Source organism: Coregonus clupeaformis, chromosome 28 (assembly GCF_020615455.1).
Source record: "Coregonus clupeaformis isolate EN_2021a chromosome 28, ASM2061545v1, whole genome shotgun sequence".
NCBI classification, from domain to species: domain Eukaryota; kingdom Metazoa; phylum Chordata; class Actinopteri; order Salmoniformes; family Salmonidae; genus Coregonus; species Coregonus clupeaformis.
In genome coordinates this window covers 4,527,989-4,545,131 of record NC_059219.1, presented here as the reverse complement: position 1 = coordinate 4,545,131, position 17,143 = coordinate 4,527,989, and the positions used below count along the sequence as shown (strand labels likewise).

The 17,143-nt window shown below is 46.6% G+C and overlaps 1 protein-coding gene across 2 annotated transcripts in view; it reads right to left on the bottom strand.

The window, feature by feature from the left end:
• Window positions 1–17,143, bottom strand: part of LOC121542545 (protein O-mannosyl-transferase TMTC1) — a 102,903-nt gene that overhangs the window by 15,003 nt on the left and 70,757 nt on the right. For both annotated transcript variants that reach the window (XM_041851940.1, XM_041851941.1), the window contains 3 exons: window positions 13,461–13,650; window positions 7,314–7,435; window positions 959–1,126 (listed from right to left, as the gene is read on the bottom strand). In XM_041851940.1, coding sequence (XP_041707874.1) covers window positions 959–1,126; window positions 7,314–7,435; window positions 13,461–13,650 — 480 coding nt within the window. The remainder of the gene's footprint in view (window positions 1–958; window positions 1,127–7,313; window positions 7,436–13,460; window positions 13,651–17,143) is intronic.

Below are 17,143 nucleotides of genomic sequence, written 5' to 3'. Positions count from 1 at the left end.
CAGGATGAACAGACACACCTATGAGATGCTGCTAAACCAGCCTTGATTAAGAGGAGGCTATGCTTGGTTTTGGAGGGAAACCAATCGTTTCTAACTACGAGATTCACCGGCACAAAAGGAACTGTGCCATGGCTGGATAGGCTGCGCTTCCTCTCTCAAAATCCATGCCAATACCGACTGCATTATAGTTAAGACCTGCTTTTGGTGGGTCTTAAAGCGTCCCTTTTGCACTGCATGAAATTGCCCCTTTTGGGCTTGTTTTTAAGGACACACCTCAAATATTGCCACCCCTCCCACCTCAGTGCAAGCTAGCTGATGTTAGACAAGTCAATTGCCTAACCTGGCGTTAGGGCTGGAAAATACCTGTGCACCAGTTTTTACATGATGAAATTGCAAACTAACGTGTGTTTGGTACTAGTGCGTCCTGAACACCTGCCGAACATAGAGCACAGAATGAGAGATGGAGGGATGGAGGTAGGATGAAATGAGGTGTCTTAGCAGCCTGTCCTTATCTGTTAGCGAGACAGAAAGAGGAATGGACAGATAAACGGATCGATAAACAGCATGCGGCCGAGTCTGGGAGAGCGATAACGTCCGCTGAGGACATATAGATGGGGTCAGGGAGTGTGCATGCGTGCACCCGTGTGTATGTGTGTGTGTGTGTGTGTGCATGGTTAGCATGTAATTTGACCTTGCCATGTTCTAATAAACAGCTTTATATTCACACCCATTAATCTGGCTTGTAAAACAACATGGAAATGAGAGAGTGTGGAAGGAAGGAGAGAGGAAGGGTAAATGGTAGGAGAGAGGGAGAGAAAATGTGTGTGGAAAGAGCGAGCCTCTCTAATGTGCTACTGGTGATGAATAACTCAAGCCATTACATTAATCAGGGCCTGACACACACACACACACACACACACACACACACCCCACCCACCTCTCACCCCATACCACTGACCTGAAGAGGGCCTCCCGGGACAGCCAGATGTGGTTCTGCTGAACGGTCTTCCAGGAGAAGAGCAGGAGGAGCAGCAGCGTGGAGACGGTCAGGGCCGTGGTGCCCCAGCGACCCACCACAGAACACAACCTCCCCAGGCCATGGGCCACCAGGATACAGTAACCCATACTGGGGGAGGAGGGAGGGGGAGGGGGTAAAGGAGAGAGAGAGGGAGAGGGGAGTGAAGAAAGATGGGGAGAAGGGTCAGAGAGAAGAAGAGGGTGAAGATGAGGGAGAGAGGAGTGGGGGGAAGGAGAGAAGGTGGAGAAAGGTATGAGTGAGGAGGGGAGGCAGGGAAAGTGGTAGAAGTAAAGAGGGGGAAGCGAGAGATGTAGTGCAGGGAAGGAGAGAAGAAAGAGAAAGCAGAGGAGTGGAGCCGAAATGAAGGGGATGGAGAGAGAGAAAGAGTGATGTCTGTCAATTATTTCTCACTCAATCATCTCCAGCCTAGTGCTGCAGAGTGAGTACACACATTAATAAGACTTTCTATCCTACTCTCTAAGACATTCACTACTCTGAGACCAATGTGTTTCTCTAGTGTTTTCCCTGATCATGATTCAATAAGAAAACCACACGTAGTAGCCCCTCTCTAGAACAGGAAGCTCTCATTGGCCGCTCATACACTTCCTGTTTATGGTTAAGACGTCTCTGGTCGCCGTGGAGAGGTAAACATAGCGTGATGAGCCGCTCCCTTAGTGGGAGGAGTCTGATGGCTTTAACAGCACGGCATACACACACACATGATGCATGCACACACCAATGAACGTGCACACACACACACACACACACACACACAGAGAAAAGCAGGCCAGCCAGTTGTCACACAAACACAACAATGTGCATGTACACACACCCAAGAAAATGAAGTGCTTTTCAGTTATCCAGAATAGGAGTTCAAGAAGTCCTAGAAGTCTATCCAAGAATCCCCCCTCTCCAATCCCCCAGTACCCAGTTTTTTCACAGGAAATATAACATTTGGCTGCTTCCTTCCTAGATCTCTTACAATACCCTACCTCCCCAAACACACACACACACCTAAGACTGAACAAACCCCATCTCCCACACCAACGCTATCTCACACCCCTGTGTGTGTGTGTGTGTGTGTGTGTGTGTGTGTTAGCACAGGGCAAACAGGGCTCTCTCATTCCTTCCACACCATTGCACAGTTTCCACTACAAACCCAGACAGAAGGAAGGAGAGTGGGTGGACACAATGAAACCAGGAGATTTTCTGAGAAAGTAACACTGAGGAAAATCAGCTTTAGAGAGAGAGAGACAGAATGTGAGAACAGGTTGAAAACAGAAAGGAGGCAGAAAATATAGTGTTAAAAATACAGGTGTGATAGAATGAGACGATGATAGACAGACGGGGGGAGACGGGGGAGAGAGCGATACAGGGGGAGAGAAAGAAAAAAAAAAAGAAGAGAGGTAGAAAAAAAAAAGAGGAAGAAAGAAAGAAAAAAAAAAAGAAAGAAAGAAAGAAAGAAAGAAAGAAAGAAAGAAAGAAAGAAAGAAAGAAGAGAAAGAGAGAGAGAGAGAGAGAGAGAGAGAGAGAGAAGCGAGAGAGCACCCATACAGTCCCGGCAGCCATCACTCATACTCTAGACATTCTGCTGTCAGAGCTAACGGCCTAGCCAGTGCTAATATTTGTCCTGGCGCACGGCGCGGCCCAACCCACCAATCAGAGCCCTGGGTGGGCAGACAGGGATGAATGCCAGCCTAAGTGGGGATGCGACCTCGACATCACACGCTGGAATTCACTAAGCAGAAAACTACATGGGGTCTGGTTGATAATACACAGGGGGGTGGGCACACACACACACACACACACATAAAACACACATACGCACACAAACACACACACGCTTGCATGCAGGCACACACACACTGCACAACTCCCATCTGGGTACTGTGTGTGTGTGTGTGTGTGTGTGTGTGTGTGTGTGTGTGTGTGTGTGTGTGTGTGTGTGGTGTGGTATGCGTGCACATGCATAATAAGTCTTGAGGCCTGTGTGAAACAAAGTGTGTGACATATGAGAGAAGTGCAGTCTCAGAATGACACAGTGTTTAACGGTGTGTGTGTGTGTGTGAGCAGGCACTGTGACGGTGATCTCAGACAGCAGACCGTAAACTGAGTGAATCAGCATTACCATGAATGAGATTACCCTGCGCTAATTCTCCTCTCTCTGAAAAGCACCGCCACTGGATTCAGCTGAAACGCCTGCGCCTCTGTCAGTTGTATAACCCTGCCAGATACACACACACACACACACACACACACCAAGCCTGCCTGCCATGATAACGTTCCAGCATTCTCTCTTGCTCTGTTGTGCAGTAAAAAGGTTGTGTGATTGCAGGCAGCGGAAGGCTCTCAAAAAAACACACGGAGCGGAACTCCGTTTCCCCGGAGACGCCTTAGTACGCTTGGGACCTCGTTAAAAAGTTCGGCTAGCGCGTTCGTCAGAAAGCCAGACAAAAGGAAGGTATACAGCATCGGAGAAAATCAATTAACAACACACAGAATGCTAACTGAGAACCTGGCAAATGTTTATTTGAAAAGCAAACACAAAGCTTTTCTCTGCAGGCGCGGCAAAGTGAAAAAGGTTAGTGGAAATGTGCTATTACACAAGATTCCAATCTCTTCCAATACATTCTCATAGACCCACACCTATCCACATTATGTCTTTCTAGCCACAATCACAATTGCAATCACACACCTCTCTCTCACGCAAACACACACACTCAAATGCAAGCTCACATAATTGCAATTTCTCTCTGTCACACACAATCTCAGTAGCCTTTTGCATTTGCAGCGGGTTAGCGATGTATCTCTAATACCTTAGGCTGGGGTGGAATTCATTTAGCGGCCGAGTGTCGAGCAGTGCGTGGGCGATATTAAAGCCTGGGAAGGGGAACCTGTCTGCATGGAAATCACTACTAATCCTGCGCTCAGCTACGCAGATGACTCAGGGAGTATAAGTCCCCTGTAGACCCGAGCAAGGAAAGATTAGCAGAATTAATAGTTAGAGGGATGGAGAGAGGGAGGAGGCGAGGGAGCGAGCGAGGGATGGAGGGAGGGGGAATTAGAAGAATTTGAGTGGAAAAGGAAGGAAGGGGGTAGGAGGAGGTTAAATGGGGATATATAGCAGGAAAAAACCTATTGTATGAGCATAAACCTCCCTAAAACTATATTTAGATGTAAGTAAAAACCCTGTGCACAGCCATGTGTCTAGACTACATTTAGTTATTAGCCTAACAGGTAATACAAGTGGGATACTTGTCAACGAGGCAGAGATGAGGGATCTCTCTTTAGCACCGTCTCATGTTCCCTTCACTTTAAATCAATCCCAGCATGCCCTCTGCCTCGTTGACAAGTATCCCACTGTGCTGGTTAGTACACTGAGGCTGTAATAACAGACATATACTGTACTGTACAGTACATATACCTGCATGAAATGATACAACACATACACATTGGAAAACAGTTGCATGTTTTCTGTTTGATCAACTCTCCCACAGTACAGTAGCAGTTTCATTCCCTTAGTCCTCCTATCACAGCACTGGGAAATACGTTGAGGCAGATCATATACATATTTGAGAAGCGTCTGTTGACACTTTATTCTGTCATTATACATGCAGGAGGTTAAGTGAGTGGAGAGAGATGAAGTGAGCGGATTTTACACAGCTCTGCTCCCCAAGGCTTCCTCCAGGCTATACACTCTAAACTCTCAACCTGCAGGAGTGAATGTGTGTGTCTGTGTGTGTGCGTGCATGCATGTGCACACGCATGTGTTTAAAGGACAGAGGCCCCGAAGGGCCCATCTGAGCCTGATCAGGGTTCCAGGCCCCTACGGCCATGGAGTAATTTTCAGGATACCTTTACACACACACACACACACACACACACACACACACACACACACACACACACACACACGCTAACAAGCACGCATGCACACACACAGACCCACACAGACACACATATACACACACAGGGACCGGATTAGCAGAGAGAGATGGGGGTAGGCCGTGTGAAAGGGAAATGGAAAATGGAAAGTAGAGAGAGTGAGAGAGAAGGAGAAGAAGAGAGAGAGAGAGCATTGACAGACAAACAGAATATGATTTTCTTATAAGATACCAGCATCAGGAAAAATAAATAGATAAATATTATCTGGGAAGCCCTTGAATGCACTGAAGGAGGAAGAGCCCTTAGAGTGATGCAAGGCAGCGGGAGAGAACAGACTGATGGAGAGAGCAGAGAGAGGAGAGGAGAGAGAGAGCACTTTATAGGATCCACTACAAGGACGTACAAGAGAGGCCCTTGACTGAAGTGTGAAGCACAGCAGAAAATAAAGACAATAACCTTGTGTGTGTGTGTGTGTGTGTGTGTGTGTGTGTGTGTGTGTCTGTGTGCGTGCGGTGCGATGCTCTCTCCATATGTTCAATCACTCACTCGTACACACTCTTGTAAACTCTCGCCCACATAAACACACTAGGGCTGTCCCTGACAAAAAAAAAACGTGGTCGCCCGAGATTCGTCTGTTCTTTCGACCAATCGATTGGTTTACATTTTTTAAGTGTATTTTTATAGGCACACCCTATGTTTGAATAAAATCAACTAAATTATATGTAGGCTACTGAGCTTGTCTGATGCTTTAAGCACTGCGATTAAAAACGATGACATACAAATTACTAAAGAGGGAGCCAGAGATCAATATAGCCTAACCAGAGAAAAAAGCTGCTCCCCCTGCTGCCCACTGTTTCTGGCCTTCGCAGCCGTTACGCTGCTGAAGTTGCCGGTAATAGGCTACACCAGCGGTCGGCAACCTTTTCCATTTGGAGTGCCAAGTTATCGTACCATTTCTACTGATCTGCGTGCCAGTTATGATTTTCATACGCACATTTTCGTGGAACAGTTTAATTTAATTTATAATGAAGTCTTCATATCTCAAAATCAATGTCATGTGGGTAATCAAAATTCTAGCTAAATGAAAATGACACAAATCTAAAAGTAAATTATATTGCCATTATGTAAAAATAGCCTACATAAAGCCAACAAATAAAAACATTGCAGCCCGTAGATAGAAAATATCCTGATAAAAATAAATATCCTATAAATCACATTGACTACGCACGGCCTGTCTGCAAGGAACTTGAAACATTGTATCAACTATTAATTTGGTCTGGCCCTGGCCCGAAGCAGCTCCTGCTAGCAAACTTGCAACATTGTATAAAATATTCTGGGCCCTCAGAGTTTCCCGTGCCAGTGAGCTCTGGACAGACACAGCTGTAGGCTATTTGCGCAAGGGATAAGAAGTAATCAGGTGGGCCTATTTTATGACGTTTCCACTGGATCAGAGCATTCCATATTTTTTTCCTGTCATGCCAAGTGGATATCTAAAGGGAGAGAGCTGGAAAGATTTTTCAAATAGGCTACGTTGAGGAACTATTGTCATTCTCAATAGATGTAAAAACAGACTTCGTTTACTTGCTGTTTTGAGGCGAAGAAAAAGTTACTTTGAGAAGCTCCACAGTGATGGTGAGAAATAGTATCAGATCCCCAAATGGGTACATTTATAAGCCTACATTTGCGCGCAGGCCAGGTAGCCTAGTTCTATGCGTAATCAGGTGTGTGTCCTTACTCAAGATTGACAGGAGCGCTCCAAACAAAAGACAATGAATAAATTGACAACTCGTAAATGGAATGAAATAAACTTTTTTCTCACAAGTGTAACCTAGGTTGTGCACTCTGCAAACAACGTGTCCACTCCTACAATGACAATGGTAAGACTGTAATAATAATATATTGAATGCATTAACAGAACTTACCGTAACAAACATTGTAATTAGAAATGATGGGAATTAACGGTAAATGTCCTACTGGTGATAATGGTGTGCCACCCCCACGGCCTCCGCAATGGATCAGTCCACTCAGACAGGCGTGAATCAGACAGGTGTCTCGTGTGCCATACATTTTTTATATATTTGCCACTGCTCGACTAAAAAAAACTTGGTTGACCAACAGCCTATCAACCAAACAATCGACCAGTCAACTAAATGGGGTCAGTCCTAAAACACACACACACACACACACACACACACACACACACACACACATGCATTAAGAGCAACCAAGCTAGTCTACACACTACTGCACACAGGATAATTACACCAGCTATCTAATTAAAAACCATCCAAACCCAGAGCGGTTTAGAGGTGGGAAAACACACACATTACCTACAATAACACACAACACACACAATAACACACAACACACACATTACCTACAATAACACACAAACACACACACGACCCACCTGGGCATGTAGAGGACCCTCTCTGCCACCACGAAGCCCACCCTGAAGAAGACGTTACTGGCCGGGATGAAGGGAAAGACTAGGAACAACACCCCCACCAACACCTCCCTACTCTCCAACCTCTACAGAGAGACAGAGAGAGGGGGGCGAGATGCAGGGAGAGTGAGAGGGGGGAGGGAAAGAGAGAGAGGGAGAGAAAGCAATGGGGGGAGAGAGAAAGTGTGAGCGGTTAGCACATCCATAAGAAAACCAGAGCCTAAAATTCCCACATTTAATCATTTCGCCCGTTGCCTTCATCTTGTTTGCAGTAGCACACATACTGTACAGTGTTTGACTACATGATGTGCATTTAAGCATGCCCATTTCAAACAGCAGTGGAAATATAGAAATGGCATTCATTTTACATGTCACATTTCTGCCGTTCGCACTCAACACACTCAATTACTGAGCATATCTGACTGATGCTCTGAAATATTCTAGCCGACTCCGATTGAGTACATCATTAAACACAGTTAATTCATTTTATATCAACTCTGCATCTAAGCTATTCATTTTTAATAAGTGTAAAAAAATCCCTCTGTATTTTTCCAATCTGAACATAGCCGGCGTAGTTATTATAACAAACAGAAGCTAATTGGTCTAATGACTATATCCTCAGTAATGGCGTTGATTCCCTCGTTAAATTACAGTTACAATGTCGCAGCGTCTTGATTAAGTTGCCGGTCCAATCCATGCCTCATTCTCCTGTCAACCGCCTAAACACCGCGGTACAGACTCTACATGCCACACTCTGCATGCCACACACAGATAGGATCACACACTTGTCAACTACAGACCTACATACACACATACGGCAGACACACACGCATTGAAGCACACACACACACACACACTGGGGGCTAGACATTATGCCATAGATAGGATCATACAGTAATTAACACAAGCACACACACTCTCCCCCTCTCTCCCATTCAACCGTGCTGGTGTAAGCAGTGGGATCCCATACAGTAGGCAGTGGAGTGGACTAGTGAATGGATGGGGGAGGTTGGGTTGTTGATTGTATGTCATTCCAACACAGCCCCCTCAGGGGACGTCCGGTCGGTTGGTCAGTCAGTCAGAGTCTCTCTCTCTGCAATTTTTATGATTTTATTTGCGATTTAGAGCAACACACTTGGGTGAACTGTAGGAATCAATAATAAATAAATTGCAGCCCTATCTCATCCTCTCTGTCAGCTCCTTTTCTCTCTATCTTCCACTCTCAGTCATCTAACCTTCTTCTTCTTCTTCTTCTTCTTCTTCTTCTTCTTCTTCTTCTTCTTCTTCTCCTATCCTCCTTGTATGTCTTAACTCTGCTTGGCTGAGTTGAGAAGTGTAGAAGAGAGCAAGGGCTCAACCGCTTCTCCGTTACCATGGTGACGGCAGTGGGCGCCTGTACAACGTCTGTCACAATTTGTCAGGCGGTGATACAGCTGCTTTAACCTTGCACACAACCTTGCTCCCTCCATCCTCCTCCTCCTCCTCCTCTCCTGATCCGTGCTCCCTATCATCTGTTCATCTCTTCCGCCCTGTCAATCTCTCTATCTCTTTTCGCCAGCTTTTACCACTCATCTCCTCAGTTCTCTACTGTCTTGTCAACTCTTTCCTTTCCATTTCAAATGTCCTCTAGTTTCCTGTCCATTTCACTCTACTCCTCTCTCTTCCCTCCTCTCCTCTTTTCTTCCCTTTCCACCATCCCTCCTTTCCTTTCTCCTCTTCTCTCATCCCTGGTATAGAGGAATATTTGGTGCTATAGCCCAGTGCTCCAGAGGACTATTCTGGGTGGTCAGCAGCATGGCATCCCTCCCAGATCAGTCCCCTCTGGTTCTGGAATCACATCCGTTAGTCCTTCCCAGTAGAACCCTTCAGAACTGGCCCACTGACATATGTCCCAGCCCACACACACACTCACCAGCCCTGCCAGGCCAACAGATGGCTAGGACACACACATGCACGTGCGTACATGTACACGCGCGAGACAGAGAGACAGACAGACAGACAGACAGACAGACAGACAGACAGACAGACAGACAGACAGATAGATAGATAATGGGATCCGACCCTTCATTTCGAACAGTAAATAGAGCAAATTAACCAACAAACACTGTAAGGAGTTGTCTTTCCCTGCCCTCTCACATACTTGTTCCTCTCAGGCTTTCCCTGCCCTCTCACATACTTGTTCCTCTCAGGCATTCCCTGCCCGCTCACATACTTATTCCTCTCAGGTTTTCCCTGCCCTCTCACGTACTTGTTCCTCTCAGGTTTTCCCTGCCCTCTCACGTACTTGTTCCTCTCAGGCATTCCCTGCCCGCTCACATACTTATTCCTCTCAGGTTTTCCCTGCCCTCTCACGTACTTGTTCCTCTCAGGTTTTCCCTGCCCTCTCACGTACTTGTTCCTCTCAGGCATTCCCTGCCCGCTCACGTACTTGTTCCTCTCAGGCTTTCCCTGCCCTCTCACGTACTTGTTCTTCTCAGGCATTCCCTGCCCGCTCCCGTACTTGTTCCTCTCAGGCTTTCCCTGCCATCTCACGTACTTGTTCCTCTCAGACTTTCCCTGCCCTCTCACGTACTTGTTCCTCTCAGGCATTCCCTGCCTGCTCCCGTACTTGTTCCTCTCAGACTTTCCCTGCCCTCTCACGTACTTGTTCCTCTCAGGTTTTCCCTGCCCTCTCACGTACTTGTTCCTCTCAGGCATTCCCTGCCCGCTCACGTACTTGTTCCTCTCAGGCTTTCCCTGCCCTCTCACGTACTTGTTCTTCTCAGGCATTCCCTGCCCGCTCCCGTACTTGTTCCTCTCAGGCTTTCCCTGCCATCTCACGTACTTGTTCCTCTCAGACTTTCCCTGCCCTCTCACGTACTTGTTCCTCTCAGGCATTCCCTGCCTGCTCCCGTACTTGTTCCTCTCAGACTTTCCCTGCCCTCTCACGTACTTGTTCCTCTCAGGCATTCCCTGCCCTCTCACGTACTTGTTCTTCTCAGGCATTCCCTGCCCGCTCCCGTACTTGTTCCTCTCAGGCTTTCCCTGCCATCTCACGTACTTGTTCCTCTCAGACTTTCCCTGCCCTCTCACGTACTTGTTCTTCTCAGGCATTCCCTGCCCGCTCCCGTACTTGTTCCTCTCAGGCTTTCCCTGCCATCTCACGTACTTGTTCCTCTCAGGCAGCAGTTGGTTCCATGAGTTTGCTATACCGTATGCCTTCGCTGATGATGTAACGACAAAAAAGGGAACTCAATCCCCCCCGTGTCAATGGTCAGGGATATAAGTAGGAAGTGACCGACCATGGAAGTGGTTGACCATGTTGCACACAAACTACTGTATATAGCAGTCACAATGCCCACATCAAGCAATGGCAGCATGGGCTGCATTCATCCAGTCGTTGTGTGATCTAGTAGGAAACTGCAATGTAGCCGGCCTGGAACGCGCCCACAGACCGGGCTTTAAATGCTTCAATCACTTCCTTAGGTCAAGGTTAAGGGCTATGGGACATCTCCCAGGGGCCTTTGTAGCAGGTTGGGAGTGTGGCGGGAAAGAGGGAGAGAGAGAGAGCGAGAGACAAAGGGAGAGGCAGAGAGCGAGGAAGTGAGAAAGCGATTACACTCATCATTTATCAATAACCTAGCCGCACGCAAACCTCAGCAAAACAGACAGAGCAAAGTGATATGTCAGAGAGAGAGACAGGGGAGAGAGACAGGGGAGAGAGACAGGGGGAGAAAGACAGGGGGAGAAAGACAGGGGGAGAGAGACAGGGGGAGAGAGACAGGGGAGAGAGACAGGGAGAGAGACAGGGGAGAGAGACAGGGGGAGAGAGACAGGGGAGAGAGACAGGGGAGAGAGACAGGGGAGAGAGACGGGGGAGAGAGACAGGGGAGAGAGACAGGGGAGAGAGACAGGGGGAGAGAGACAGGGGAGAGAGACAGGGGAGAGAGACAGGGGAGAGAGACAGGGGGAGAGAGACAGGGGAGAGAGACAGGGGAGAGAGACAGGGGAGAGGGACAGGGGAGAGAGACAGGGGAGAGAGACAGGGGAGAGAGACAGGGGAGAGAGACAGGGGGAGAGAGACAGGGGAGAGAGACAGGGGAGAGAGACAGGGGAGAAAGGGGGAAAGAGAGAAAAAGAGAAGATCGAAATAGGGAGAGAAAGAGAAAGAAAGCAGTAAAGGAAGAAACAGGTGTGAGAAAGATGGAATTTCTAGTAATATGAACCCTCCATCATTGTACGACTCCCCTCTCATCAGAAGATGAATGACCCTGTACTGCATATTACTTTACATCTCTCTCTCTCTCAAAATAAAACCATCAAAGCAGTGATAACTTGTCTTAACAACCAATGACACTAACCAGCCTAATGAGTTTACCCCTTTCTGATTAGTGGACAGCAGAAAACCATTCCTGTATTGTAGAGTATGAGTCAGTGATGCTTCTCCTACAGTAATCTTGTACCCACCCAGCAGGGGCTGGCCAATTAAATGTTAATCTAATTACCTCACTTCCCTGCTAATGGAAAAGTTTTCATGCTCACGCTCTTTCCACTCTCTTTTACTCTCCCTCTCTTTCGTACTCCATCTATCTAGCTTTTCCTCACTTGCATTTGTCTTTCCTCATCTTGCTCTGGCACGCACACGCACGCACACACACCTGACTCCCTTTCAATACGCTTCCTGTTCCCATCACTCACACATGATCACAGAACTCTGTTTGAGTGGGCTGTTCTGGATGACTGGGGTTGAGGCCATGTTAAGGGTAAAGTGAATTGAGAAATAGTACTTACAGGAGCAATTAGGGTGAAGTGCCTAATTGCTAGATTTTTTTATCTAGTCGGTTTGGGGATTCGAACCAGCCACCTTTCGGTTGCTGGCCCAACGCTCTTAACTGCTAAGGCTACCTGCCGCCCAGTTTTACTTCATCTTCTACAAGAAGATCAGCATATTGAGAAAAGTGACCTACCAAACTACAGGAAGAGAGCAAGAGCTTTCACAATTCTTTCAGCTTAAAACAATTATACCGACGCAAACTATGGGAAGGACAAGCAGGGTAAAGAGATCAATTTCACAAATGCCATTCAGTGTTGACAGCTGACAATAGCAGCAGAGACATCTCTCCCTCTGTCTGAGTGGGGTGGGGACCAAAGACTAAGTGTCTATTCAAAAAGGATGAATTATGCTTTTGACAAGCAGGCTTGATTGAATAAGGCTTTTCGATTGAGTTAATGTCAGTGCAGAGAGAGAAGGAGGGAGGGAGAAGAAGGGAGTGTGGATGCACTAAGACGAGGGTGTTATGTGTGAGCATAGCCAATACCCACCTGGCATGATCACACCTAGTACACACACTTTTCACACATAATAAGTATCCTTCTCTAAACACTGCCTGTCACCACGGCAACGCAGAGAAAGTGTGTACTGTATGTTCATGGTGTGGGTTGGGCAAATCATGTGTGAGAGTTTGATCAACTCCTCTAACAGAGTGTGGTGTGATTAGAAGGTGAGAGTTTTCATAGCAGTGTGTAAAACCAGGCCTAGTTCAGAAACCTCTAGCCTCTAATGTAGACAGCAAAATACTAGACAGATATAAGCAATACAGTGAGTGTACAAAACATTAAGAACACTTGCCCAGGTGAATCCAGGTGAAAGCTATGATCCCTTATTGATGTCACTTGTTAAATCCACTTCAAATCAGTGTAGATGAAGGGGAGGAGACAGGTTAAATGAGGGTTTTTAAGCCTAGAGACAATTGAGACATGGATTGTGTATGTGTGCCATTCAGAGGGTGAATGGGCAAGACAAAATATTTAAGTGCCTTTGAATGGGGTATGGTAGTAGGTGCCAGGCGCACCGGTTTGTGTCAAGAACTGCAACGCTGCAAAGTTTTTCACACTTGACACAACAGTTTTCCGTGTGTATCAAGAATGGTCCACCACCCAAAGGACATCCAGCCAACTTGACACAACTGTGGGAAGCATTGGAGTCAACATGGGACAGAATCCCTGTGGAACGCTTTCAACAACTTGTAGAGTCCATGCCCCAATGAATTGAGGCTGTTTTGGGGGCAAAAGGAGGGGGGCGGGGGTGTATGTATATGCTAACATCCCACCTAATCTCCATGTCCATCTCACCTGTAACGACATGACACAGTGCAGACACAGGGCGACCATGACCACTCCCAGCAGCAGGGCGGCGACGTTGCGTATGTCCCACAGTGACTCCACCAGGGGTATACTGCCCACCTGCCAGTCATAACACAGCACCACGGGAGACAGCAGCAGCCACGCGTTGAACGCCAACAGGTAACAGTAGGTCAGGAACCTAGAGGGAGAAGACAAGAGAAGAAGAAAGAAAAGAGACAGATAGAAGGAGAGAGAGGGTTCAAATGTTAACTATTGGTCACATTCTTACATTACATTTACAGGAAGTTGAATCACACTGTATTCAATCACACTCTATGTTGTTTACTGCAAACAGCCATGAAAGAACATCCAGTTCCTGTTCTGTTGGTCATCATGCCCTCTGTGAGTATGGATATGGAATGTATCCCAAATGGCACCCTATTGCCTCTAGTGCACTACTTTTGATCAGAGCTCTATGGGCCCTGGTCAAAAGTACTGCACTATAAAGGGCATAGGGTGCCATTTGGGATGCTGGCTTGGCCTGCGTCCGAGTGGCTGTGCAATTGATTCTGTCACACTGGGGGAGCTATCTGAGACCATTACATGGCCAAGGACTGAAAGAGAGGAAAGAGGAGTCTGCTTGACTGAGCAGGAGAGAGAGAAGAGAGGGAGGAGATGGGAGGAGCGGGGGAGGAGAGCAAAGTGAAAGGATTGGTGGCTGAGAGAGGAGAACGAATAATGAAAGAAAACAGAGAGAGGGGAGCGGGAAGCGATAGAGGACACAGACACACACACACTCTGCTGAATCATTAAATGACTCTCCATTACTGTCAATGACTGTCCTTTATCCTTTAGAACAGATAAGCTGGTTCCTCTAATAGAAATGGAAAGGCTTTAGCTCCAGTCTGAGTGGGTGGCCGTTTCTCAAGGACTAACTGGAACAACAAACACAGAGCTGTAAGGAATGGACGAACTGCTCTGTAGCTGAAGCTATGATTGGAGATGAGTTAGTGAGTTAAGTATTTGGGGTGGTGTACTGTAAGACTAAACTCTTCAAATGGACGCATAGTCGATGTGACTTGAAGTGAAATGAAACTTTGATTAGACAAAAATGTGAATGGTTAAGGGCATATTTTTGTGCTTCAGTGCATTGATAAAAATGAATCCTGACACCCACACAAACGCTTACGTGCAGAAACACACACACACACACACACACACACACACACGCTCACACACATAGATTAAATTCCCCCACTACCCACAACCCCCTCTATCCCCACTAAGCACAACATGCACAGCATTTCCTACCAGAAAGGAAAAGACAGTGCAGGGAGGGAGTGAGGGAGGCGTAAAGGGAGAGAGGAAAGTGATGTATAGATGAGAAATAGAGAAAGAAAATGAGAGAGAGGGAGTGAAAGAGAGAGAGGGAGAGTAATCAAGAAACAGAGAGTGACAGAGAGAGAGAGAAACAGCTCTTGCGAGAGAGCCATCAAGAAAGAGGGAGAGCGGAGAGAGAGAAAGACATTGAGACAGAGAGAAAGAATAATTGAGAAAATGAATAGCAGTTGCTGACAGGTTTGTGATGGGAGGTTTGAGGGTGTCTCCTCTGTCTCCTGTGTTCCGGCACGTTCACCCTGATCAAGAGTCCTGAATTCAGGTGTCAAATCACCCAGCTAACAGCCTTACAGGCTCACACAGCCATGATGTGAGGAGAGCACTCCACACCACTCAGCGCAGAGGACACTGACACACCTGATAGACAAATACCTTGAAATACACTCACACACACACATAAATACAGTCACACACACACACAGGCAAGCTCAGCGGGAAGCAATAGAGGACACAAATGCACGCATGTATAATCATGCGCACACGCACGGACACACGCACGGACACACGCACACACACAAACAAACACCATTAGCCAGCTCTGTCAAATCACTAAATGACTCTCCATTACAGTCCCTTATCTTTTACAACAGATAACCGCTGGTTTCTCTAATAGAAATGGAAAGGCTTTAGCTCCAGTCTGAGTGGGTGGCCGTTTCTCTACTCAAGGACTAACTGGAACAACAAACACAGAGCTGTAAGGAATGGTTCTGTACGAACTGCTCTGTAGCTGAAGCTATGATTGGAGATTAGTTAGTGAGTTCGGTATTTGGGATGGTGTACTGTAGGACAAAACTCTTCAAAATGGACACATAGTCGATATGACTTGAAGTGAAATGAAACTTTAATTAGACAAGACTGCAAACGGGAAAAGGCATATTTGTGTGCTTCAGTGCACTGAAGAAAATGAATCCTAACACCCACACAAACACTCATGGGCAGAAACACACACACGCCCCCCCATGCAAATAATTAGCGGGTGTGTGTTTCTGCATCCAAATGGCACCCAGCCCTATCTCTGGTCAGAAGTGCATGAGCACATGAGAACACTGTGATATCCCACTGTGATACCCTATCAGTATTCTCCTCCCACTCAGAAGAGCAGCAGCTTCAGAGATATGCATAGATTACACATTGATTCTCTCTCTGCAGCGAAACAAGCTTTCCATAGAATAGATGGGGAAACTCAATTCTCCATTGATTTGGACAGGCGGGTTCAGATCGCCTGTTGATTTGAGAGGGGATGCAGAGTGAATATGAACTGCTGGTATATCATCGATTTATGGAGGAACATTAACGCCGGGGGACGGCATGAAGTGATCTATTGACAGCTTCACCTAACCTAGTGCTATAATAGATTGAGGAGAAATCCCTGTTGAATAGGTGGCTAGATATGTGCAATGGATGTACAGAATATCAACTATCTCTTTCTGTTTTTGCCATTCAGTGTCACGACTTCCTCCGAAGCTGCCTCCTCTCCTTGTTCAAGCAGGCTTCGGCGTTCGTCGTCACCGGCCTTCTAGCCACTGCCACTCCTCATCTCATCATTCCATTTGTTGTCTTGTTTATTACACACACCTGGTTCATATCCCCTCATCAGTACCTGTATAAGTGTTCCCTCTGCCCTCTTGTCTTTGTGTGTGATTGTTTATTGTGGAGGATAGAGAAGCTCGGTGGAGCTCCGTGTATTTTGTATCACCGGGATAATTCCCTGTGTGCCTTGTATTTTCCAGTGCGCCTGTTTTGCGCACTGGAGTGTTTTGACGCATTACTGCGTAACTCTGTGTTTCAGAATAAATCCTGTTATTCTGTGATTTACCCTCCTGCGTCTGACTCCTTCGAAATCACCTCATCACATCCAGTCAGGCTGGCTATTGGAGAGAAAGACATACAGATAGACACAGACAGACAGACAGACAGACACACAGGATCGCACACACGCACACACACACTCCCCCAGACTTGGCGACAGACAGAGCCAGAGAGTTTAACATGGAGGAGTATGCTCACCAACTGTCATGATCAGACTGGAACGGGACGTACAGTTGAAGTCGGAAGTTTACATACACTTAGGTTGGAGTCATTAAAACTCGTTTTTCAACCACTCCACAAATTTCTTGTTAACAAACTATAGTTTTGGCAAGTCAGTTAGGACATCTACTTTGTGCATGACACAAGTAATTTTTCCAACAATTGTTTACAGACAGATTATTTCACTTATAATTCACTGTATCACAATTCCAGTGAGTCACAAGTTGCCTGTGCCTTTAAACAGCTTGGAAAATTCCAGAAAATGA